Consider the following 27,560-nt stretch of genomic DNA (forward strand, 5'->3'; position numbering starts at 1 on the left):
TAGATGGCCTGTATTTTGTTTATGGAATGACAGGGACTGCAGTTCAAAAATGTGCCAAGACTGACAGCACAGCTATTAGAGGGAGTCAAGAGAGAAGTTTTTAGAAGAGAGATGAGAGACACATGGGAGCTATGCACTCGATAGAGTAGAAGCAGCACACTTTCTAAAGGCGTTGAAATAAACATCTTTTCATGAAATGAATGTTCAGCCTTCCCAAAAGGTTCTCTGCCTAGCAGAGATAACCTACTATTTATTGCTCAGGCTAAAGGCAGAGGGCTTTACTCATTACTGACATTACTCTGCCAATCTAATGTATATGAGCAGTAAATTAATAATTTACACTCATCAAAAAAACCTGCTTGAACCACACTTAATTCTTAACTCTGAATTATAGAAGTAAAATAGCAAAATTAGAGACTTTTTAATGTCATGTTTATTAATTGTTGTTGTTCTACCATAGTACATTTGTCTGTATATTTCAAGGCTGTACAAAGACTGGTGTTAAGTGTTTAATACCTATTAACAGACTAACCCAGTTTAGTCAATTATTTACCCCTCCTGCAACCAGAGATTGGATATATACCAGGAACATAAGTAAAGAAATTAAATAATGATAGATGTTGTAAAAACCAGAAGAAAAAAATAGATAGGAAAATGAACAAGGAAATAAAATAAGCATGTGCATTGTGAATGTGACTGATTATTGTGTCTCTTAACAGTGAAAACAGCTCTCTATAATATTGTGACTACACTAACCATGAAGCAGATGAGGAAAAGAGTACCAATGTTATGGACAATGTATTATGGACAGTCTGGGAACAGAAGGGGTTATATCAAGAGACATGGTAAGTACCACTGATGGGGTATGGGTGTTATTGGTAGGGTGCCTGATCCTACAAACAATACTGGAATGGCAATTACTACCATGGGCAATCTCCTAGGTACAAACAGGAATGGTACAGACACTGGCACCAGGGGGAGAGGGCTTGTGCCTCCTGCTGCCTGGGGACCTCTAGGAGCTACTTTAGGCGCAGGCAGAAGCTAGAAGTAGTCTTCTGGCTGCTCTGAGCTCTATGTTTGATTTACGATGGTTTGCTCCAGGGTGCCAAAGTGCAGAGATCAGATCTATCTCTTCTTTTCTTAGATCAAATTCTTAGAACCTCTAAATTTTTCCCTGGAATGAGTCTGGACTATAGATTTCATAGAAACAGTAGGCAGGGCAGTATACATGTACAGGGGGAAAACACCCCTTCTTTGAGACCCCTTTGCAGCAGCCAAGCTGGGACAACAGCTGACAGGCAAGGGTGTAATACACCCACTGGACAACAATGGTACTATGCAAGGTAATAAGCATTATGCATGGTAAGGTTTATGCTAGCTATGAACTTCATGTTGGTAGGAGAATGGACACAAATAGTAAAGTGGCATAACTTGTACCTATTTGTCAGTCAACACAAAAAAATTAGGAGAGAAGGCAACCATGGGGAAAGAAGCAGATGTACACAACCCTCTCCACCCACATGCTCCTCATCTTCCCTCCTAGAAGATGTATCTATGCTGTCAGTATCACACAGGCCAATTTTGTCCCAGAGCTAATGACAGTTCTGCATGAATGCAACCTTCTTTTAAAAAAAAAAAAAAAAAAAAAAGCAGCAAGGCCCAAACAAACATGCAACTATGACAAATTGATGAAGAGTCTCATCTACAAAAAACAGTGAATAACATCAGTTAAGAGGTGGAGAGCCCCTCTGTAGCCATGCCATACTCATCAGGTCTAATACTTGATTTAAGAGTGGTCATCACCACATACCTAATTTGTACATTAACTTAATCTTTTTTCAGAGGGTTCACAATTTTTCCCATGAAGAGTATAGTGTTCTCCATAGTTATGACCATTAGGAAGGGCCTGTCGAATCTAGCAGTAACTGGAACGGACATAGGCACTATTTCCATGCCTGTGGCAGCTGCTGCTTCGGTGCCAGTCTCATCCACCTTTACCACAGCCTTATGAACAGCCTGTGAAGAAACAGACATTTTACAAGTCAAGGGAGTACAAAACTAATCACCTAAATAAGAATGAGAGTTACAAGTACCTGAAGAAGTTACTGGTAACAAACAAGTGTCAGATGGACAGGTGTGAGTCCGCTGTTTAAAGACAGCAAAGTTAGGGGGGAAAAACCACCCAGCAAGCTATGTGCAGCACAGCTTCCTAGCTCCTGAGAGGAAAAGTTACTCTCCAATGGAGGGGCATCTGTCTGTTAGTGAAAACTGGCAGATTTTTTGTTGCTTTTCCTATTCCTTGCATCCACTCATGGAGATCTGTACAGCTAGACCAAATGTTAAGAGAGTATGAACATATTTAACTGTATATTAGAAGTTGATATAGTTGAAGAAATAGCATTCAGATTAGCACAATGAATAGAAATCTGAAATTATGCTTCCTATGTTCCTTCCTGTTTTGGGAAAAATGGGAGCAAAGATGAAGGGTCAGAAACGGATGGTTAAAGCACAGAAACACAAACGTTTGACCTTGCAAAATCAAGACACTGACAGATCCTGATTCACTAATGTCTACTTGAAGACATGAGGGCAGTTTTTCTTCATTAGACAATTAAGTTTGTCCTGATTGATGGTTTTAACTCCAGGTTTATTGAAGCATGACCTACCTGTAGCTTTTGCCTGACTGTGGCAGTCATTGTTCATATGCTTGGAGCCAAATGTTTGTAATAACTGCATTTTCATTTCCCCCAAATTGTTTAAAAGCAAGCAGTGTTTTTCCTCTTCCCTCACCTACATAAAATACGAGGAGTGATACATCCTACAGCTCCCTACCTGCCCACAAGCAGGCTAAAGAAGGCAGACACAAACAAAAGTAGCCAGTAGTGACTGTAGTAACATGCTTCAAGAGCACACCAAGGTGTGGATAGATGATGATTTGGTCATGTCTGTTTTATAAAGTTGCCCCATGCAGATCAAAATAGCCTTCTAGATTAAAAAATTGCAGATTTGTAACTTGCTTCAACCCCATTGCTCACACAATGCAACTAACATGGACAAAATACTTGCTATGCCATCAGCTGCCTTTTCATGTGAAGCAAAGCCTCTTTGCATGAGTTTTGCCCCATGAATAGCTGTGCAGAAATTGATGCAAGTATCAGTAACCATGGGCCCATAAAACAAAAAGAAGTATTACTTACCTGGGAAATTCTGTGCTGGGGCTGCCCAGTGATCCCAGAAAGGTCAGCCTTATCAGTAAATAGATCCATGATTCCCATTTTATACAAGATATCTTTTAGGTTGTATGTCCCATAAAGCGTGAATTTAGGAAGATACAAATTTACTGAGCTGCCAGAAAAGAAATGTGAGAAAACAGTAAAACATTTGATCAGTTATCACTGAATAACAGAGACTGATAAGAGATAAACTGAATTTGCTTTCTCCCTAAAGACATTTTGCCTGCAGCCTCTCTCTAGCCTACATAGGAGATGTAAATTTCCTGAAGTTAGTGATCTCTTTTGCAATCTGCTGGAAGCACCTTCATTATGAGACATTACTGAGGATGCAGAGGATTCACCTTGTGAAAAAAAGATTCCTTTAGGTGTCTCAAGCTGAGCACAAAAATATCCAACACATTCAAGTTCACTGGTTACTTTTGGGGGGAAAAAAACTGGCCTTGTGTATTTATCATATAAAAAAAGACAGATAAACCAGAACTATATCCACTGAAGAAGCAGGAAAATAATAAGTATTGACAGAAGGCATGGCAAAATAAAAACCAAAAGCAAATTTACAGAATATGGTTAGTCAATAGATAATTAATTTTCTGTGTCAAGCCCAGCGTCTGACTTACTCAATTTTAAGTGACTAGATTGCTGCTTTCCATAAATTAACCAAAGTTCTATGTTCCTAAGTATCTTACAATTACTTTTCAAAGGTTAAGGCCAACATTTACAGCTAGAAGGAGCATAATGAGACAGAGGTTAGTGATAGTGCTGACATTAGGTATTGTTTTCTGGTGAGAAACCAGGACAGCTCTCCAGGGCTTTAGGTCAGGGAGATGTGGAGCACTTATGAATCTTATGAAGAGAAAGTTATCTGGTAGGAAGGCAAGAAGGAAAAGGCCCATATCTCCAGCACTGCACAGCATCCAATGCCAGCTCTGGCTGTATCCAAAAACAAGAGTGCTGGTGGGTTGATAACAGGTTGTTGATCTCATACTTCTCTCTGATTTCAGTCTGTGCTGATTGCTGCCCAAATGAGGATGCAGCTATCACTGAATCATCTGCCTTACTGCTACCTAAAGGCATTCCTTCACAAGCCCCCAGTTGCTTACAGTACAGAGGAAAGGGAAAGCCACAGACACACCGTAGCAATGCAGCCAGGAAAGGAGCAGTGGGATACACTTTCCAGAAGTGAAAGAGGCCTTTTCTCTATAATTCAGCTATTTAAAGGATCTCAGCTGTCTGTACTGGTGACGCTTCAGCACTGTCCTCTTTGTCAACCCCAGAAATGAAAGATGGCACTCACAACACTTCTGCCACTAATATCAACATCAATTTTCAGACAAAGAAGCTACAAACACAGGTAGCCCACAGCCTTTAAATGACTCCATATAATACTTTCATTTATTAAGGCCTCCCAGAAACTCCAAATAATAGTAGGTGCAATCAATTGTTTTAAAGATTAAGGGGAAAAGGAAGCATTTGTGTCATTATTTTGTAGGAGATTTTTTATTTTGTAGGTTATGATGTAGGTTGTGATGAAAAATGGGGAGCAGCATGAAACAAACTTGTCTTTGACTGTGATTTTTTTTCATAATTTAAGATGGAGAGGGGAAATACAAATCCCTCCAATTGTATTTAGAATTTGTCTTGATAATTGTAAAGGCAATTGCTGCTTTGGCAAAAATTATACATTAGTATCTTGATTCACCATCTTATTTTTTCTGTAGTTACAATCCCATAGCTACTCCCAGAAGTTTCAAAACTGTAAAGGTGCACAGAGAAGGACAAACATTTTTGTTGGTGTTTTTTTGGGCGGGGTGGGAGGATTTGGTTTGGTTTTTTTGTTTTTATTTTTTTTTATTCTTTTCATATACGAAAAAGAGGTTAGATTCTTTCTTTTCTATTTAACAGTGAATCTGAGTTATGAGCATGAAACAAGTTTTGGGTTCCTGCATTTCAGATGTAATTTTTGTCTAGAGAATGGACCATCTGTACCATGATTTTCAAGTGTCTGCGTGACACTAATGTGACACATCAAATTAATGGATGAATACAAGGGCTTGATATTGTAAACATGTTGTACCTATGCTTGTATACGTATTTTGTGAAAGGCTATTGCCATACATGGCACTAAATGTAAGGACTCTATTATTTTTAAAGGTGTATAGACTTTCTGCCTTCTAGTCTCAAAGCTACCATTGATTGAGTATACATTACTCCAATTTTGTCTAAGTCTCAGAAAGTCTCAGATTTGCCTAAGCCTCAGAAAATACCTTTATCAATGAGCTTTGCCCTCACAATTACTGAATGGAAATAGCTATTTCAGTGTTAACTGTACAATTACTGTTAAATTTAATAGGCCGATATTAGGAAAGAGACAAGGAAAAAGGCTAAAGTGATAGAAATTTATTGTAAATAGAAGGCCTCCCCCCCAAAAAAGAGAGGTCTAAATCAAAAAACTTGGGCATATTGATATCAGAAGATGGGAAACAAAGTACAGAAATAGCAAAAGCCCTAATCTGTGAAGGCTTTCAGTGCCTGCAGTACTGAATGTGAAAGCACATGGACACTAAAGAGACAGATTCAACTTTGGTCAGGGGATTTCTTCTACTGATTAAAGCAGAACTTAAAATGGCATGCTGATTGTGTGTCATAACCCAGCACATTTGTTTCCTTGGCAACCATCTGGAAGGAGAACCGCAAAATTTTACCTTTTTGTGACTAATGTCCTCCACCTGGACAAACGTTCACAAGACAGTCTTTTCTCCAGCTTCCTCATTCTTCCTCTATCAGGCAGAATAAAAAATGCTGAAGCACCTCCTTTGTAATCCATTTGCACAATAGTGGAAGACAGCTGCTCATCATAGCCATGCTTGAACAGGCCCATTCCAAACATCATTGGGACTTCAACAGCCTTGTTCCCATCCACAAAAAATTTGCTCATTTTAGTGTACTTTGGATCAAAAGGCTTTTCCCATTCAGCTTGAAATATAAGAGACAGAGTTACAGGATATTTTGAGGACATAAAACCATACGACATATTAACATAGGACACATTCTTAGATGACAGAAACTGGCACAGTTGGATCAGCTTCAAAGACAAACCAATTTGCAATGATCACTTGATCATACTAAATGCTCAGAATAATTCAATAGCAACACATTGTTAGAATGTGATGTAAAAACACTCCCTTAGACCTTATAACAGGCTGCAAAATCCTTCATGTAGATGAGTTACCAAGGGTTCTAACTTGCACTTTTCCTCCACAATAACAGTTTTGAGGAGCCTGTAAAGTCCTCATATAACTCAGCTTTTATCTAAGCCCAAAAGAAGATTCTCTCATTTTCTTATTCCCAGACCAAAATACGCTTGTGAAGGGTAACACGAGGGATGAATTCTTCAACGAAATTAAGGGATTTGGGTTACTTGCAGAGAGGTGTTGATACCTCACATTAGCTGATGATGTATAGAGTCATAAAGAACTTAATTTTACGAGACTGCTGAGTTAAGAAACAAAACAGCAACAGCAGAAACCTTTTCAGCTGTCATCTTCACCATATTAAATTTTCAAAGGTTTCTCACTTTGTCACGGTGAAGCAAACCATCTGCATTGAAGCTCTGAAAATTCTTATCCTCAGCAGAGAGGAATTTCAAATCTAAATTCTAGGTACACACATCATATATTTCAGAAGCTGAGAAAATTTTTTAAAAAGGGGAGAATTGTGGAGTTTTGGAAAGTTTTTTTGTTGTTTTTAGTTATTTTTATATATATATATTTTAAAATCTTGTTGCTCTGTAGTAAATTTTTCCCTCTAGAACAAAACTAACATTTATCAAATGTAATGGGCAAAATCTGAGCATTGACTCTAAGTAAAATAAATGGCATCAAGAAAACCATGAAACAAAATGCAACCCCTTTTGACTTCTGATTTCTATTTGAACACTGATTACTAGGAAACTTGTTACAAATGAAATAATTATCATCTGCTGTTTTCACTATCTGACTTAGCCTGCACTACTAAACAGCTTTTGAAAAAGTGAAATGAGATTTCTTCAGTGCATGTCTTGGTCTCTGAAATCATAGATTGACAACTACAATAATCTGAACAGGGAAAATTGCTACTTTTATATATTTCATATACTTTTACATACTTCATTAGTAGTGACTTCTATCATCAGATATATAACACATAGGACTTTTACATTATTATGCTTAAGGGGAAAAAAAAGCAGAATGAATAACAGAAACATGAATGACACCAGTCCTGAAAAACTTTAGCAACATTTATCAATTGATTTCAAGAAGAACTTTGCTTGAAAATTGTTAGGACCTCTACTCTGGGCTTCAGGAGAGCAAACTTTGGCCTCTTCAGAGATCTGCTTGGGATACAGCCATGGAGGGAAGAGGGCCCCAAAAAAGCTGGTTTGTCACAACAATCTAATGCTGCTCTACGGGCTGGGGCAGAGTGGTTGGAAAGTGTCCAGAAAGCGGCCTTACGGGAAAGAACCTGGGGGTGTTGGTCAATGACAGCAGCTGAACATGAGCCAGCTGTGCCCAGGTGTGGCCAGGAAGGCCAATGGCATCCTGGCCTGTGCCAGCAGTAGTGTGGCCAGCAGGAGCAGGGCAGGGATTGTCCCCCTGTGCCCAGCACTGGTGAGACCACAGCTCAAGACCTGTGTCCTGTTTTGGGCCCCTCACAATGAGAAAGACATTGAAGTGCTGGAGCATCGAGGCAGCAGAGCTGGGGAAGAGTCAGTCATATGAGTAACAGCTGAGGGGGCTGGGGTTTTTTAGGCTGGAGAAAAGGAGGCTGTAGTGGGGAACCCCATTGCTCTCTACAACTGCCAGAAAGGAGTCTGTAGGCAGGTCAGGGTCAGTCTCCTCTTCCAGGCAACAAGTGATAGGGAAGTTGAGGCTGGACATCAGAAAGAATTTTTTCACTGAAGGCGTTGTCAAATGTTTTAACAGGCTGTCCAGGGATATGGTAGTTTCATGATCACTGGAAATGTTCAAGAAATTACTGGACTTGTCACTCAGTGAAAATAGTCTATTTGACATGGTGGTATTCAGTCAAAGGTTGAATTCAAAGATATTGGACGTCTTTTCCAACCTTAACAGTTCTATGATTCTATTAATATTCAAGGATGACCTCCACCAAGTACAGAAGTGATCTTCCTAAGAAGTTGGGTAAAAATGCCAGGAGGCCTGTGAGGACGAACAAGGAGTTCTTTGGTGATCTCATACACAAACAGGTGGCCTACAGAGGGTGGAAGCAAGGACAGGTAACCTGGGAGATATAAAAGAGATTTTCTGAGTCTCCAGGGATTAGGTTAGGAAAGTTAAAGGTGTGATAGAATTCAATCTGGCCAGGGACATTGAGGGCAACAAGAAAAGCTTCTATAGGTAAGATAATGATAAAAGGAAGACTAGGGAAGATGTGAACCCCCTCCAGAAGGAAATGGGAAACCTGGTTACCCAGAACATGGACAAGGCTGAAGGTAATCAATGATATTTTTTGCCACAATCTTTACTGGCAAGTGCAGGAACTGGGAGACTGAGAAACTGTCCACTGTAGAAGATCAAGATCACGTGAAGAACCTTAAGATGAATTTGTTTATGGGACCTGATCGAATGCATCTGCAGACCCTGAGGGAAATAGATGGAACATCTAAACCACTATCCGTCACATTGGAGAATGATGGCAGTCCAGTGAAATTCCCACTGACTGAAAAAGAGAAATGAGAGCTCTCATATTTGAAAAATTAAGAAAAGGGAGACCCAGGAAACTACCAGTCTTTCTCACCTCTTTGAGTGGCAAGATTATGGAGCAGATCCTCCTGGAAACTATGCTAAGGCACATGGAAAATTAGGAAGTTATTGGTGACAGACAACATGACTTCACTAAGGGTAATTTGTGGTAAAGGAAGAGAAATTGATGTCATCTGCCTGGAGTTGTGCAAAGCATTTCACACTGTCCTGCATGACATCCTTGACTCTAAACTGGAGAGATGGATGTGACAGATGACCTACTCAATGGATAAGGAATTGTCTGGATGTTTGCATTTGAAGGCTTGCAGTCTTGTTGTCCAAGAGGAGATCAGGGATGACCAGTGCTCCTTGGAGGTTGGTATTAGGACCAGTGCTGCTCAATATCTTTATTGGTGAAGTGAACAGTGGAATTGAGTGCACCCTCAGAAAGTTAGCCAGGGACACCACAATGGTGTCATTCTGTTGACATGCTGTAAGGAAAGAATGCCCTGCAGAGGGAAGGGATACCACCCAGACAGAGAGGGTGCCATCCAGGGAGAGTGAGACAGGCTTGAGAGGCCCCATTAGAATGTCATGAAGTTCAACAAGGCCAAGTACAAGGTCCTGCATGTGGGCTGGGGCAATCTCAAGCACAAATACAAGCTGGGAAAAAAATGCATTGAGTTGAAAGCAGACCTGAAGAGAAGGACTTAGTACTGTTTGTTGATGAGAATCTCAACCTGGCACAGCAATGTGTGCTTGCAGCCCAGAAAGCCAAACAGATGCTGAGCTGAATCACAAAAAGTGTGGCCAGCTCCACTTGTGCTTCACTCTGGCAAGATCCTGCCTGGAGTTCTGCACTCAGCTCTAGCGTCTCCAATAAAAGAAGGATGTGGACCTGTTGGAGTAACTCCAGAGGAGGGACATGAAAATGATCAGAGGGCTGGAGTTCCTCTCCTATGAAGACTGAGAGAGTTGGGGCTGTTCAGCCTGGGAAGAGAAGGATCCAAGGAGACCTTAGAGTTCATCAAGTACCTAAAGGGGGTCTATAGAGGGGGAAAGATTTTTTTATACAAGCAGATAGTGATAGGACAAAGGGGAATGACTTTAAATGGAAAGAGGGAAAATTTAAATTTAGATTAGATATAAGGAAGAAATCCTTCACTATGGTGAGGCTGGAATAGAGAAATTGTAGATTTGATCCCTGGCAGTGATCAAGGCCAGGTTGGAAAGCTCTTTGAGCACTCTAGTGTAGTAGAAGATGTCCCCGCCCATCACAGAGGGGTTGGAACTAGATGATCTTTAGGGTCCCAAATCAAGACTATCAGTTAGCACACAGATTAGACAGAGATGATATTCATTAATACTTCCCTCATATTTCAAGGGCACTCTTATTCCTGTTCTCACTTCTGTCTTAGGGGGAGACCTTCCAGGCACCTTCCTCAAGAGCTTCACAGTGCTCAAGAGGCAAAATGAAATTTGAAGTACTCTTTGCTTTACCAGCTTGACTAAGACATGAAAAGGGATTGATGTAATATGTGGAATAACATGTCTTGTAGGTCAGATTCAGGAAAATCTTGTCAGACTTTTGTCCTTGAAGAAGGAATTCTGTACTGTGCTACACCACGAAAAAAAAGTCACTAGTAATGTGCAAGAAAGCAATGCACAAAAAGAAGACAAACACCTAAAAGACTAGTTATACAGCTAAGTAAAGTTTAGAAATCCTCTCCAGATTAATCCCAGCTCTAGATAATTAACCTACTCTTGATTTCAAGATTTTTAAAAATGTTATTATTGCGATTAATGCTATTCTTTAATCCATTTGTTTTAAAATTGGAGAGCTAAAACTGAAAATCCACCACCTTGAAAAGAGTTAGGAAATCTTTGCAATAATAAACTGGAAACCTCATTAAAAAACCCCAACAACCCTTATTGTTAGAACATGTAAAAGTTAACTGTAATACAAAATTATCTTTAATACAACATTTCTTGGACTTTTGTCCCCATTGTGATACTAAATTTATTGCTCATTCTTCAAATACCTTTCAGTAAAAGAAAAATCAACTGGTATTTTTCCTGTTCTGAAAGATGTACCTGATGCTTAATAAAAGCCTAAATCAAAACATTATTTGAGATAAACAGGTAGGTTTTAAGAGAACTAAGTAACATCAATCATCTGTACTTCAATCAGATACATTTAGTTGTGGCCAAATCTTCAGACATTAATACAAGGAGCAGAGATGCAGATGGAAGGCAAAACAAAACAGAAATAGAGTTCTTAATTATTTTCAGGGGAAGTCTCATATTGGAAAGTGCAAACATCCAGGTAAACAGTTCTAAAAGGAGAGCTTTCCTTTTAAAAAATTGCCTAATAGGCCATCTCCTTTTCAATTAAAAAGCTTGAAGATATTTTTATCAGATAAATTACAGAATATTATTTTTCTGACTACAAATACTTCACTTTCAGCATATAATCAGAAAGAGAGAGAAAGTTTGAAATAAGATGCAATATCTGTTATTAGACCACTGATTGAGCCTTACAGCCTTGATCCTCTTCTTCTCATTAGATCAGAAGTCTGAAAAGCTCTGGGAAGATCTGAAGACTGTATCTAAGCAGACTGCACAAGTTAATTAAGAAAAACAAGCTTATTGTCAATAGGCTTGTATTTGATACTGGTGGGTCCGTCTCTTCACTGGAAAATATTAGAATCTGCAAATCAAAAAAAAAGGTTGAAAACTAAGCCTCTAGACACACCAGGACTACAGATATGCTATTGGCAAAGGCACAGTTAGTGAAAAAATAAGGAGAACATGAATGCAAAAGTAAAGCTATTGTAGCATGTTTAGTTTTGAACACATAAACATACACGCTAACAGCAAAGCTGTTGTCTAAACATATTTTCTGTTTGATAAGATGCTAAGTTTTCCTTTAATAGCATCTTCATGTTTAACTCTGAACTTGCTGAACAAAACAAACCAGCTGGATTGAAATTCACAGAAATGGATTTCAGCCAAGCATTCAAGACAGTGCTTGAATCCCAGTAGATTGTATGAAATTAGATGTTTTACTGCCTAGAGATGCCTTCCTCAGCATATATTTAATTTAATTTTCTGAAGGAAAGAAGTTTATATATTAAAAGATATAGGAAAATTTACCATACATTTTGCTAGGAGTTGTCAGTGTCAAGTAGAACATTATTTCAAATAGCTTTGTTTCTAATTAAATATAAGTGAGGACCAAAAGGAAAACAAGATATGAGCCCATCTGCAAAACCATACTGCAAAAAAAGATGAAGTCCAAGACTGACCTGAGGAAATAATTTATGGAGTAGAAGAACATGATATGTATATCTTACCGTTAAAATAAATATAGCTAATAAGGAGAATTTCAGTGAGTGGATCTAGGTTATTTATGAGGTCCTTGATTTTTCCATTCGTTCTTCTTGCTACATATTCATTGATCTTTAGCTGGGCTTGATCAGCCTTCTTGAAGTTCATAGGATAAGCTTCTCCTTCATAGAAGTTTCTGAGATTACTTAAAAATTTTTCTTGTGGCTTCAGTTGATCAAGCACAAACAGAACATTTCCCATATTCAGCTGTAACCCCCCATTCCTTCTGTTTACCATTTGCATGAGTTGACGATAACCTTCATGTATTTCATTTTCAGAAATCTGACGTGGGTTAAAACAAAGGACCCTAAGAATCTGTGTCAGGGTGTCTGACCTGGCACCCAGAGTCAGCATTGCAAAGGCGGTAGAGATGCTCAAAGGAGAGAAGAAAACATTCCCATTGTTTTCACGAGAAGAAATCTCTTTGTAGAAACAACATGCAAATTGACAAACACCATTCCTTACATTCTGCCATGGCATGTTTCGGTTTTCTTGCACTCTTTGATTCTGGTTTCTTACCCCTTGTTGATAAAGCTCATAGCAATAACTGTTGGAATGGATTCCAACAAGTAAAAGACACAGGAAAAGCAACATCTTCATATTTCTGTGATTCTGTAATAGAAGAAAAGTTACATTTGGCTTAAAAATCTTTTCACCTTGAGTTTAGCAATATATCAATCCCTTCACTTAGTAGAGCTAGCTTAGCATCAGTGACTCTGAGATGTTTGAATTGAGGGAAAATGAGCTTTCTATTTCAAGGAAGCAGACTCTGGAAAATTACTCAACCAACTGAAGAGGTTATGAAATAATGAAAATTAAAGTCAAAGAGGGATGAGGTAATTCCAAAGACGCCCTCATTAAAGTTTAGTTACAATTCATTTTAAACTGTTTTTTTCTCCAATATTGTTTTCAGTGTGGCTTTAAGTGATGGAAGAGTCAAAAGTACAGGTTTACAGAGCAGAAAGCAAGGGAGACAGACAAGGCTAATCAGGTAAATTTGGAAATTAAACTGATGAAAAATCAAAGCAGAAGAAAGGCCCAATATACCTCTTTTGTGAAAATTAAAACATATATTTTTGAATGGGCTGCATGTAAACCCATATGCAGGCACCTCAGAGAAAGTAAATGCACTTGTTAATGAGGAAGTGATGAATATTTATGGTGATTCCATAAAAGTTGAACAGTTGAGCACAACTAAAATAAAATAACTTCCACAAAAATAACAAAAGAAAGAAATAGCAATTAGGATGTTATGAAAGCCCTGGGAATACAGTGCTGCTTATAAAGAAAGGGAAAATGGATATGTGCTTAGAACAACAAAAGGAAGTGTGCCTGCTGCATGCAAAGGCATGCCCAGCCCAGTGACTGAATCAAACCACCTAAAAATAAAAATTAAAAAAACCCCAAAAAGTAGAGAAATGCTAGAGCAATCACTGTCTTTATCATCAGAAACACAGAAAAGGATGATTTAGAAGAGAAGCTTGCAATGGTTGGAAGTGAAGATGAGTGAGTGAATTCTGGAGGAACAAAGACACAAAAAAATATAAATGGAACAGGAAAACCTTTTCCAGAGCAACATGGAAACCATTTATTCCACTTCTATGGTAATACTTTTACTTCTAGAAATTAATACTGTATCACAATTGGTTCAATAGCTTCTCTCAATAGAGAGAAGTAAAGATGGTGAATATCCGGAAATCCAAAACATCCTCCTGTGGTATGTGATCATTTGACCTATGGAACCTTTTATAAAACAGTTCTCTCTAGGGGAAAAGCATCTGTTCTTGACTCACACTGAGAAATACAGCCTCTGCCCTGTAAAAGCTCTGAATCCTTATCAGGCCCCACCATGATCCCACATTTGTGTTCTCCACTTTCCATCATTTTGTTTCTCCAAAACCCAGTGAACTCAGGACGCTGATCTCAGCTTTAGTAACATACGCTCTAAATATTTCTTAATTTACACTCTCAATATCGTGGTCATAGAAATACTACTATCTCTGAAGTATCTCAAGGGCCTGAACCTCATGACAAATCACTTTCAGACTGCGCGCTTTCAAAACTAGAACACGTTTAAATTTAAGTACTGATTTGTTTGCAACTTCTTCCACCATCACTCTTACCTTAATACTTTTAGCCACAGTTTCTTTTTTTTAAGCTCTCTAGGTGCTTTAGAGGGCAATCCTTAAGTTCCCACTTCCATTTCATTTCATGCCCTACATTTATTATTATCATTAATTTACTTAATTTAAAACACTTAGAAATGCAGTTTTCCTAAGGAGAGTCACGCCTCATGAATGTGCCAGTCTCACAGAGGACTAATTTTTCTATTTAAAAAAACCCAAAATTATAATGAAACAATACAAGAAACTTTAAGCCAACACTTGAATACGAACATAATAATTTCTCAATTGATTATTCAAAAATCCTGAATATAATGTTTGATAATTTTTCCACATTAAAAAAACCCCAAAACATTACTTACAGTGAATTCAAAAATCCTGTTGTATTCACCAGGTCTGCACGGGTCCTTGCTCAGTTGTTTATGCTGCTGAATACAAAGCAGGGTATCCTCTAGTAAAGGTTAAGATCATCTAAGGGCTGTGACTCACACATTATAATTTTAGAGATTAGTATGATGTCGAAACTAGTTTTACTGGACACTTAACTTTACTGAATATGTTTCACACATGACTTCTTATTATTCATGACTATCTGATCACTCTGGTCAGATTCAAACTCATTTTCCTCAGACTGAACCTACTGTTTCTTAACATCAAACATTCATACACATCTCAGTTGCCTGAATCTACTATTTTATGAACTAGTTACCAGAAGTAGTAACTACAGAGTAATATTTTGAACATAATTTGCATAATTTCCGTAATTTCTAATAACACTGCTGCCACTAAGGCAGAAGGACAAGGCTTGATGCACCAAGACAATCTCAATTTTTATGATCTACCGTGCTTTGTCTCCTGCATATTCACGGCTGGGGTTGATTGTCTCCAGGTGAAGCCAGTGATGATTCTAATAGGTGCAGGGCTTGAAACACTGTTGTGCTACACTAGCAAATGCTGTCAGATGTGTACCTGGCTATCCACTCCCAGATTGGGAATCCACTGGCAGTAAGAGCTGTGATATTGACTCCTGGGCCACTTGTATGGGCCCTGTGCCCAGAGGAGAAGAATGTGGCTGGGATGCCATGGAATGCAGGTGATCACAGTTACAAGCTTGGCCTGGGGACAGGGGGTGGAAGCTGAGGAACATGGGTGTTAAATAGAGCAAGTCTTTAGATCAGCTTACTATTTTATAATCTGGGATGAGAGGAGCAATCTCCTCTGATGCTGTGCCAAGTTCAGCTGGGTCAGATCAGACAGGCTGGTATCCTGGTACCCAGGAGTAGAGACAGCTCTGCTCCTGGGTGCAGAATGACTGAAGCATCATGGAAGGCAGCTCTGGGGACCACGCAGCTGAAACCCTTGCTCAAACCAGGCCATACACATTGGGTTGCTCAGGATGGTGTCCTGCTGGGTTTTGACTCCCTCAGCAATGAGACTCCACAGGTTCTCTGGGCAATCTCTTTATTGCAGTGTTTGACAGCACTGACACTAAAACTGACTAGCAGGTTTTCTGTACATTTAAATGGAACTTCTTGTATTTTAATTTGTGCTCACTGCCTCTTGTCACTAGATGCCACTGAGCAGAGGCTATCTCTGTCTTTACTCATCTCATCAAAAATTGGGTGATTATACATTGTTGAGACCTACACAGGTCTCTTTTTCTCTGGGCTAAACATTACTAGCCTCCACTCTTTTAACCTCTCCTCATAAGTCAGACACTACAATTTTTCAATGACCATTGAAATATGAATATCATCAATGAATAGCACTCTAATGGAGTTATTCCGGTATGTCCATGTCCTCCTTGCACTGTGGAGCCCAGCAATGGCTGCAGCTCTCCAGATGTGTATGGCAGGGGTGAGTAAAGAATAAGGATTGCTTCTGGTGACCTGCTGGCAATGCTCTTAATACAGCTCAAGTACATGGAACTACAGACTGGTAGAATAATGGAATGGTTTGAGTTGGAAGGGACCTCAAATATCATCTATTTGCAAGGCCCCTGCCATGGGCAAGGATACCTTCCACTAGACCAGGTTGGTCAAAGCCCCATCCAACCTCACCTTGAACACTTCCAGGGATGGGGCACGCACAGTTTCTGTGTTTCAATATTTGTCCAGTCTCACAGTGAAGAATCTCTTGCTTATATCTAATCTAAATCTACTGTCCTTCCGTTTAAGGCCTTGTTCTATCACTTTGTAAAAAGCCCCTCTGCAGCTCTCCTGCAGGACCCTTTTAGGTATTAGAAGGTCACAATAAGGTCACCATGGAGCCTTCTCCAGGCTGAACAAGCCCAACTCCTCCAGCCTGTTTTTGCAGGAGAGATGTCTTTGCAGGAGAGATGTCCAAGTCCTCTGATCATATCTGTGGACAGGTTCTCTTCTGGACAGATGTGCATCCTTCTTGTCTGGGGGACCCCAGAGCTGGATGCAGCACTGCAAGTGGGGTCTCATGAGGGAAGAATAGAGGAGCAGAATCCTCTCCTTTGCCCTGCTGCCCATGCTGCTTTGGATGCAGCCCAGGACACATCTGGCTCTCTGGGCTGTGAGTGCACATTGCTGGGTCATTTCCAACTTCTCACCCATCAGCACCCCAAAATCCTTCTCAGCAAGGCTGCTCTGATCTGTTCATCCCCAGCCTGTGTTGATACTGGGGGTGGTCCTGACCAAGGTGCAGCAGCTTGCACTTGGTCTTGTTAAACCTCATGGGATTCCCATGGGCCCACTGCTTGAGCTTGTCCTGGTCCCCATGGATGGCATCCATCCTTCAGGCATGGCAACGGCACCACTCTGCTTGGTGGGGCTTGCATTTCCTGCAAGCACTTACTGCTGGCTCCTGGTCTACCAGGAGCCTCCAATCCCCATGCACAGCATCTCTCTTTCTAAAACTAGCGTAATATTTTCTCTCATTTTCCCTTCAAAATGGAACCATTTTCAGGGAGGGACCAACCCTTACTACACACAAATAGAGTGCTGACCTCAATGCTGTTTCTAAGGACCATTGAAATACTATAAGCCTAACAATAATTCAGCAGTATTTTCTGTGGGGCAAAGATACAGCCAGTGAAAGTTGTTGATGATAGTACCTATCAAGAGGCTCAACAGATTGCAGAAAACCCCTTAAACAAGTTTCTTATGAGGTAAAACTTAAGAAATAGGAAGCTTTGAGGCAGGATGCTGGACTCACACATAGTATGTTCTTCACACACACCACTCACCTGAAGGAGTACTTGAGATACTATTTTCACTGCTTCTTGTATAAATAAGAGCAAAGAATCTTGCTTAGAGCTGGCTTTTAATAATGGGCTGCAGTTTTCATGGTATATAAAAACTGATTTCTGATGAAGGAAGGAAGCCCAATTAAATACAGACGCCATGGTAATGACAAGGTGACGGATGAATGACTAAGACAGATTTGAACACACCTAGGCCACACCTCAGGACACTTGCAGGAGAAAGCCTGCTGCTGAACATGAGAAAGGTACCCTATGATGGAAAGAAGGAAGAAAAAATCAATACAGTTTCAATTTCTATGAATAATGTGAATCTATTGACATTAATATTAAAGAAAGTCCAAATTTTTTTTTCGTATGTTTCCAGTGTCAAGCCATGACAGGAAGGAAGGTAAAGAAAAGGGTAACAGGTCTAGACCCAGCTGTATAATATCTGTATTTGATGAAAAATCTTCAACAACCATCAACAATGATTTTTATTGAAATTATAAACAGAATATTGATTTACAAAGAGTTTAGCCATTTTGCTGAGTTTGAAGATTGGGTTATTTCAGAGTAATGTTGCATATGTTGAAGATATGATACAGATAGTGAACAGGGAATTTTCTCACTTACACTAGGGACTTTTCTAAAGGTTCTACAGCTCTTACACTGCTAACACTGAACTGTTCCTAGGTAGCTAAGCCCCAGCTGACAAAATTTAATGTAAATACATGTGCTTTGAGCTAAGAAGTTGAAAGAGGTTTGTTTATGCAAGGTTTCTCTCTCTGCTATATATAGTAACCATAGGTGACACAAGCAGGGTGTTCTACTGCATAAACAAGGCCTCAGAGACTCTCCTTAGCCTGTGCTAAACCACAGATACCAGGTGTGTATACACCTTCAAAGAGATGGAGGAATTTCTTAATTTGTTGTCTCATTGAAACTAAAGCACTTCCTCATAACCATAATTAAAAAAGGGAGGCAACATGGACTGGAAAACAAATTTATATTAAGTTGTTCTTTTCTGAACCTAATAATACTTTCTCCTGGAAACATAATAGGGGAGAGTGTGTGGCCTTTGTTAACAGTGAGCTATGATCAGGCTGATTTAGGGCATCTTTTTCCTTACAATAATGTAAATATGATCCTTTATAGACAGCTCAGGTCTTGAGGAATCTCTCAAAAATTATTACTTATTAAGTAGAGCACTGTTAGAGATGACCCACAGAGATAGTAGGCACTGCAAGGCATCTCCATTTAGTAATGGGACTTTTCACAATTCTTTTAGTCCTAGGACTTCCTACCAGTAAGTCTATTACACTACACAACAAACAGGTAGAAGAATTCACCAAACTAACAAAGTTTGGGATAGCTTGGAATTGGCTGGCATGTCTACAGTTTCTGTTCCCACAACTATCTGAAGCATTCCTTCACCTAAGAGCTTCACTCTGACAGCATTTCTTTGGGCAAGATTCTCACAGGCCCACACTGTTTGAGTTCAATAAAATGAATTTTCTTATTTTAAGCTCCCTTAGAAGGAAATTATAGGGAAGCATAAATCCAAACAATTGACAAACATTACCTACAAAGACTGAAGTGTTTTCTTCCTTCAAAGTCTTTTTATTTTTCCTTCCCAAGACTTTTCTCAATCTCTCAATCCTCTCTTTCATCACTCAATGAAAGAAAGAAAGAATATGTCGTACCCAGAATCCTGGTCAATGTTCCCTTAATTTCCAGTCTTCTCCTTAGGCAGCAGATTGAAAGTCACATTTTGCCTACATCCTCTCTTCAAGGACCAGTGCTGTACTTGAACAAATAAACACCTTTTACTCTTCAATATTTCCTGAATACACTTTGTGATACCTGTTACTGGACATGCATGGCTGTATGTAAATATGTGCTACACTCTTGTACCACCACTACAAGCTTTTCTTGAATTAGGTCAGCATTTGCAAACCCAGCAGTAATTTGTCAGAAAACAAAACACTTTATTTCAGGAACAGAGCAGAAGTGGCTGTGGCACAGCAGCTGTTCTCCCTCCTGCCCAACTCCTCACCCTTCTTTCCTTGGAGAGGACATAGGGAAGGATCCCACCCGGCTTCTCCTGTCATCTCTTCTTCTGCAGAGGATTTAACAGAGCCATGCAGTATAGAATCATATGTTCTATAGATAGAATTATATGTTCTATAGTATAGCATCATAGTCATAGGATGCTTTGGGTTGAAAGAAATCTCAAAGATCATCTAGCTCTAATCCTCTTGCCATGGACAGGGGCATCTTTCACCACACCAGATTTGAATTTCAGGGATGGGGCATCCACGACCTCTCTGAGCAACATGTTTCAGTGCCTTATCATCCTCACAGTAAAGAATTTATTCCTAATATCTAATCTAAACGTACTCTCTCTCAGTTTGAATCCAATGACCCTCTGGATCAGACTGTCCAGCCAATTTCTAATCCATCTAACAGCCCATTCATCATTCATCATTCATCAAATCCATCTCTTTCCAATTTAGAGAGAAGGATGTTGAGGGGGACAATGTCAAAGGCTCTACAGGAGCCCAGATAAATGACATCTGTGACCCTTTCCTTACCCACTGATGCAGTCACTCCATCACAGAAGGCCATCGGCTGATGAGGCAGGACTTGCCCTTGGTAAAGCTCTGCTGGCTGTGCCAAATCACCTCCCTGTCCTTGATGTGCCTCAGCAGAGTGCCTAGGAGGATCTGTTCCATGATCTTCCCCAGGCACAGAGGTGATGCTAACAGCTGGGTAGGGCCCAGAGTCCGCCTTTCTATCATTTTAAAAGATGGGTACAATGTTTCTGTTTCCCCTGTACCTGGGTACATGACTGCTATGACTTTTCTATTATCATGGAGAGTGGCTTGGCAGCTACATCAGACAGTTCCCCCAGGAATCCCTGACTCCTCTATCCTCTTTTGGCTGTTCTTTCCTAGCCAAAAGTAAGGGTGCCAGGGAAGGAGGCAGGAAGGAAAAGGAAGAAATTCTAGATTAAATATAATACCTCTTCTACTTAGAGAGCAAATCTCACATTCCCTCACACACAGTCATCTCCTCAAACTGAGTCTTTCCAGTCCTTTCTTCTCACACCCTTTTAAATCCCCCACCCACTACCAGAAGCCCTCCAAGCACCAACCTCACTCCTGTTACTACCTCCTCAAAAGACCCACTACCAAGTTCCCTTTGTCTCCACTGACACCTTTTACCCCCAGCTTCAGCATCTCCTTTAGAATCAAACACAAAGGGAAGAGAAAAAGGTCAGAACAACGTGTAGGTAGCAGTTTGCCTCAAGAAAGCTAAAGAACCATCACTTTGAAGAACAGGTGTTGGTTTACTGACTGCTTCTCCTCGAAGCCCTGGGATTTATTTCTCCCATGAAATTAGCTGCCTTTCCCCTCAGCAAGTCCTTCAGTTAAATATGACTGTCCTTCTACAAAAAAAAAAAAAAACCAACAAAACCAAAACAAACAAAATACAAACAAACAAACAAAACCACAAAAAATTCCCTTAATTTTTCTCTTTCCAAGAGGTCAGTGAAACACTGACCCACAATTCATATCCCTGGATATCTAAATGGCTTTCTCTTGCAAATTTTCTTTGATCTGACTTTGGTAAAATTTTACAGCTTTTAAGTTTCTATCTGCTGAGAAAATTCACATATTTTCCTGTTATTTTCAACACTCTCATTGTCCCATAACACCTTGACAGCAGACACTAAGGCTTTTCAATTTCTAGTGTCAGTCCTTATCACCAGCTTTTGACATTTTAAGTAAATGTGGAGGTAAAAGCAGTACTGAGAAAATCCCCTATATTCAAAGTGAGCTGACCACCAAGAGAAAAATCACAATATTAAATTAATAAACCATACATAGACAGTCATACCAATAATATTTTGATTCTTTTTTCTTACTTCCTCTCTCCAGTTTTATTTTCCTTCTGAATGGCTTTCTCAAAATAATCAAAACTAAAGAGTCTTGTGTTCTGCACAGATAATCAGACTGGTGGCAATTCTGTAGTCTTCAATTACATTAGAAATGTGCTCCTGGAAAAAAAAAGGTTTACTCAGGCACCAGATACTAGCAATAAATCTCAAGGCATTTCATATCAAAGAAACATCAGTAGCTGTTTTTTAAAGAACATGCAGACAACATGTTCTTTACAGCATTTCTCTATCAACACAAACAACAGAAACCAAGGAAGAGGATGACAGAAGTAAGAGTTACTTTTGTGAGGGACAAGATCAAATTCTGAAGAGTTTGGTTAAATGTTATCTGAACACCATCGAGTGTCAATTATCAAATTTGGAAACAAGTGTAAGAATTTAGTTATAAACTATTGCTTATGCACTGTACTTGATGTTTGATCCATTAGTACTTTACACAGGGGCAGGAAGGAAACATCAGAGATTAATCTGGACTTCAGCATCATGCTTTCTGGAGCTACTTCTACTACACATGAAGTGGCACCTCAGAGATTACCAGTTGATGAGGGCAATTAAGAAGCTGTGTCTCACAAAGCAAATACTGCTTTTCATGTAGGACTGAAACATGAAAAGGAGACTTTTTACTGTGGTATCAAAGGGAAAACAAAACTAAGAAAAGAGCTGACAAAGTAGGGCTGAAATGTAAATTTTCCCGCTTGGGGAATTTACCCTCTAGATTGTTATGTTGTGCAACAGATCACTTTGTAATGCCAGAGCTGAAAGCAAGACAACTGAGACAGCGAAATGCTGAGAGGTGCAGGGCTGTAGACCTCAGGCTGATTATGCTGATGTGGCTGCACTACTGCTCAAATGTGACAATTGAGCTCTACACAGCATGCTGCTTGCTCCCTTAGAAATCCCTGAAAACATCTATTTTACACAGAGTAAACATACTTTGGGAAGTAAGGGAAGTAAGGAAATCTAGCTCATGATGCCTCCTGTGACAACAAGCCCAGGGCAATGCAGATATTACAATATGAAGAAAGAAGCAAAACTGTGATATATAACTTTGGAAGAATTTACAAGCCACAGCAGTTGTACCAGCATAGTAAGGTCCTTGTCCTTGCTGACTTCTAATACAAAGGAGTTTTTCATAGAAGCACTAGGCAATGTTGCACCTATTGATAATTAGCAAACAGAGAAGTCATTGCTCTTTGTAAACTGGATCCTGGTGCATAGACCTATTTGATGATTCAAACTCTGAAATTGCAACTAAAATACTTTGGGGACTGAAAATCATAGAAGTGAAATCCAACAAACTGATGTGCAGAGATGAAATATGTGAATTGCATGTATGGATAAATAAATTGAGAGAAAAAAGTGTACTCCTTTCTGAAAGCAGGGTCTGTAAAAATATGTAATACCCTTGTTCCCAGTCTCAGGACAATGAACTAATTTGAAAGGGAAATAAAACAACTGAGTAAAAACTGGAGCATGTGTTCTTGAGTAAAACACTCCATGGAATGCAGATTATATCTGAGAGTTGACCTCCCAATAGGACATACTTTGGACTTAACATACTTCTTAGCAAGGCACACTTTTTACTTTACAAGAAGCAACTTCTTCCCTTTCGGAAAGTTGCAGTTGAAGATTTATTCACACTGATTGAAAAAATAATGTGGGTTTTTTTCCCCCAAAAGTATTATTTTCATTCCTCTGAAAAAGCCTTAGGGTGAAATATTACAGCTACAAAAGTTGTTGTGCCACTGGTCCATCATACCAACTGTATGAGTAGTTACGCTGTTTCCAGCTATGCTGTTACTACTATTTGCCATTGTAGTCAGAAGACTGAACTCCATTATATCTGCTCTGACAGAGTGAAAATTTTAGTTCTGATCTGGACTTTGCACTTAGCAATCAGCAAGCAAATGAGAAAAATGGGATTTGTCAGGTGCAGATATTTAATCTAGCAGAAAACAAACCATCTGATTACCTTTAATGTCTTTAAGACATAGCCAAGGAAACATTAGTCCTGCGCATATCTAAAGAAATTAAATTTTTTATTTCAGATACTGAGTGCATCCCTCACTTTATGATCATGATGAAAATCACACTTAGAAACTGATGATCATAATGAGCACATGTTCAGTGATACATGGAGATCATCACCTAAGAACAGACAGATGTGCTGAGGTTTAAAAAACATCCCCAAATTCTGAAAGAAAAGGGTAAAGGATTTGTTGTTCTGCCTTGAAAAGGTTTGTAATGGACAATTTTGACAGTAGTGAAGAAAATGAGCTCTAGGACAATAAACAATGGGAATAAATATCAGTGACAATGGAAGAGGGAGCTACATGTCCAGAAGACAAAGGACCTCAGGGGTGCACTGCACTTGGTTAGTCAGGTAGCTAGTAAAGCCTTTCTGGCTGACTGGATCTGTTTTGCAGCATGTCTCAATATGTCTGATGGGGGAAGAATAGGTCTAGTGATGAAAATTCTACTTATAATAGTTTAACTTGGTGGACACAGAAAATGTGGGGTGTAACACCAAACAAGTAATGTGAGTTAAAACTGTGGTACTAAATGTAAAGGGAATTGCATTCATCATAATTGCCATGCAACACGCACTGGATGATGTATGTCCCAAATGATTCAGCTCAATTATTTCACAAATCCTTTTATTTTTACAGTAATCTATGAAAATCTTCAGAAGCCAAGTATGCCTTTAAACCTGTTTGGAAGCAAAGTGGTTATAACTGCATTGACCCTGGGCATGGGAAACCTGGGTGATTTAGGATTCCTGGTAGAGACATGACCAGCAGTACAGCACAGCTGCCACTGCACTGCTGGGAGGAGGATTCAGTATCCTTACTCTGGACATTTCCATTGCTCCACAAACAGCATTTCAGATCCTGTATGCATAGGCACCACCTTGTCTTGCTGGGCACCTTCCTCTGTCACCTCCCCTACGTGCCAAGTGTGTTCCTGAGCACAGGAGAGTGTGTGGGAATACCAGAAAGGTGAATTGGCTGGGAAAAATTCTGAAGTATCAGAAGGAGAGAGACATAACTTCCAGAGAAAGAAAACAATAAGAAAATCTGGTAAATTTGTTTTCCTCGAGCCATAATAAGACCGAAACCTCCCACAGACACGTGCCCCTTCTTCCCCTTCAATCAGTGTATAAGCCAGTCATTGAAGAATGTATATATTATAGATCTATGTATCTATGTATTTTAGTTGCTTAATAATGGGCCGTGGCCCATTGAAAGGAAAGGAAAGGAAAAATACAACAGTTGCTCAAGAGCTGCTAAGTGAAGAGACACTTCAACAGCTACTAAAGCAGGAGGAGCTTTGGCAAGTGCCGAGCAGAAAAAGAAATAAAATTGCATTTTGGACTCATCTGGTGGTGGCTGCTGCTTCCCAGAAAGATTCTTATCCAAGCAACCTAATGACAATACATGCCCTCCCTCATCCCTGATTTCAGCAGGGTCTGGACTATGTTCTTGCTGCAGCTCCTCCTGAACTCCCCTTGGCTGCCTGGCTGTCTGCAGGGCAAACTCCAGGGCAAAGAGTTTGTGGGATGCCAAAATTATGCTGAGATTTTACAATTTGCCTCAGCTGTTCACAGCCTGAAAACCTGCAAGGCTGCATCAGCCTATTTTTGCTCCTGAAAGACAAAATCAAGCTCAAGTTGAAGTCAGCAGTGAAAACACCATTTCTTACAGCTTTTTGAGGACTTTGAAGGGAATCAAGTTGAAATCTCTAGGAGTTTCCATCATGTAGCACAAGCTTTACTTGTGGTTTTGCCCATTGCAATAGTTTTCTGCACCTTTCCATGTTTCTATGGAAATTAGAGCAGGTTACTGCAAGATAAGCAAGGCAGGAAGTTTGCAGGGACCAGGTACTCTCTGCTAAGCTCGTGTATATGTGCTCAAATCCTGTTGCAAAAATGCACTGAATTTTCTTTTCTTTCATTTTGGTGTAGATTTCCTTTCAGTCATTTCAGGCCAACAATGGTCACTCATGCAAATGTAAATATGGCAGAGTCCAATGAAGTGATTCTCATATTCCAGTGCAGACACTGCAACACAGCAAGTAAAGTGGGCAGCAGCCCCTGTTTTTGTGGTGAGATTGGTCCCAAGATTACTGGAGTAATTTTTACATGCTCCTTGAGACAATGGGCTGTATATTACATATAAAAAGGTATGGCAGTGCTGTTCTTCACATCATGTCATGATTAACGTATATTTCTAAATAACTCCAAAACACACATTTTGTTCTTGTCCTCTGCCAGTTTTAATCCAATGGGTTTGGAAGCTTAAATGGATTCCTTTCATACTTCCTCCAAAAATACCTTCTAAAAATACTCTTCCAATTATTACACTTTTCTAAAAGAAAACCTGGGCTTGCCAAAGTCCACATTCTCCAGATAGAGCAACCATTGTCAGCAGTCTCTGCAGTTTGGCTCAACATGATAAATGTTGATGGGAAGGCATCCTGCAAAAATGTAATAATGTTTTCAGAGCCTATGTCCCATTTTCAAATGTGAATGAAGTTTTAAATGCCCGATTTTTCAAAGGTATTTAGTATAAAAAGAAATTTAAGTTTTCATCAGCATATATGCAGGAAAAGTAACCAATTTGAACCCATTAGAAGCAAAGGACACCTATTTTTATATGCATAAACATTTTCAAAACCCCATTCCCTGAAAACTCTTGTTCCAAGGTTTAAAAAAAATGGATTCACAAATAGGGAAATATTTTAAGATTTTTCTTTTTATTTTCAGAAGTAAAGGAGAAAAAAGAGAAAGGAAATCTGAAGTTACAAATACAGTTTCGTAACTAGATACCCACCAATCACAGAGTATAATAATTAAGCCATAGTTAGAGATATTTCAGCACTAACAACTATAGATATAGATTTGATTTGATTTATTTTATTATATTATATTATATAATTTCTGCTATCTTCTTTGACAAACCAAAAAATTTTGGTCAAGTGTTATAAACATATGTAAAGGAGAAACCATTGAAAAGCTAAGTGACAACAAGTTAGAGTGAATAACAGAAAAATTATAAAAGAAAGGAGGGAGAAGTAGAGAAAACAAGGGTCTTTTGTAAATTAAGTTAAATATGTTAGTCACTTCATACAGTCAGTTTTATAGCTATACAAGATGAGTTAAACCTTCTTAGTACTGTTATTTGCTTCCTTAAAATCTAATGAAGAACTTTGTGGAAGAATATAAAAAAATCAACCTTGGTTTAAGATGCACAAGTTTCTCCAAATTTCTCATTAATTCATGAAGTATAATATTAAATACATTCCTTTTCTTCTTGCAATAACTGAATAACTCAATGTCTCTAATCCATGTAGAAAATATTTCAGTAAAAAAAATCAATATAAAATATTACTTGGCTAAAATCTCTTCCTAAAATTCTCCTTGTGGCCGTTTCACGGCACAAAGGGGTTTCACAATAACAAATATGCTACACTACAACGCAAATGCAAATATGCTTTGCCTCTTACCAGGACGATACTGAGTGCTGGGTGCAGGTAATATCCTTCTAAGCTCCCTTTCTCTTTGTGTGCAACCTTTCTCTCTGGCAAGTGTGTACCACACAAACAAGTTGCTAAGAGATAAGGCAGATTGTGAAATTACAGTACACAGCAGCAAGGCATCCAACACACATCCAGCTTCTCTGGGATGCCCATGTAATCCCAGCCCCGCTGAGGAGAGTGCAGTTTGCATCTCAGTGGAAGGGAGGCAGAACCTCCATACACCCTAAAGAGAAGCCATCGGGTGGAGTAGGTAACATGCTGTGAATCCACACCCTCACTTGCTTCGTGGTGATTTGTCCATGAAGGTATCCTCTGGGTTGCCTGGAGATGGATGTTCTTTCCCTCTTCAAAGAAAACAAG

The 27,560-nt window shown here is 39.3% G+C and overlaps 1 protein-coding gene across 2 annotated transcripts; it reads right to left on the bottom strand.

Moving 5' to 3' along the window:
• Positions 1–413: 413 nt before the first annotated feature.
• Positions 414–27,560, bottom strand: LOC111929848 (serpin A3-4-like). Of its 2 annotated transcripts, none has more exons than XM_086894028.1 (5): positions 27,168–27,560; positions 12,331–12,976; positions 5,936–6,206; positions 3,198–3,345; positions 414–2,016 (listed from the first exon to the last, which is right to left on the bottom strand). In XM_086894028.1, the coding sequence occupies exons 2-5, from the start codon at positions 12,962–12,964 to the stop codon at positions 1,828–1,830; spliced, it is 1,242 nt and encodes a 413-aa protein (XP_086750154.1). In that variant the 5' UTR covers positions 12,965–12,976; positions 27,168–27,560; the 3' UTR covers positions 414–1,827. The 2 variants fall into 2 exon arrangements, with proteins under 2 accessions (XP_086750154.1, XP_023783393.1); XM_023927625.2 differs by lacking the exon at positions 27,168–27,560 and adding an exon at positions 14,850–15,368.

The sequence above is a fragment of the Cyanistes caeruleus genome, chromosome 6, assembly GCF_971803275.1.
Source record: "Cyanistes caeruleus chromosome 6, bCyaCae1.hap1.1, whole genome shotgun sequence".
Lineage (NCBI taxonomy): Eukaryota > Metazoa > Chordata > Aves > Passeriformes > Paridae > Cyanistes > Cyanistes caeruleus.

Bases quoted from the DNA above. Each gene is read 5' to 3' on its own strand.
- LOC111929848 (XM_086894028.1), bottom strand. From the start codon at position 12,964: ATGAAGATGTTGCTTTTCCTGTGTCTTTTACTTGTTGGAATCCATTCC. The intron at 3,346-5,935 runs GTAAAATTTTGC...CTTTTCTGGCAG, and splicing joins AGGACATTAGTCACAAAAAG to CTCAGTAAATTTGTATCTTC. The intron at 2,017-3,197 runs GTAAGTAATACT...GTTTCTTCACAG, and splicing joins CCCAGCACAGAATTTCCCAG to GCTGTTCATAAGGCTGTGGT.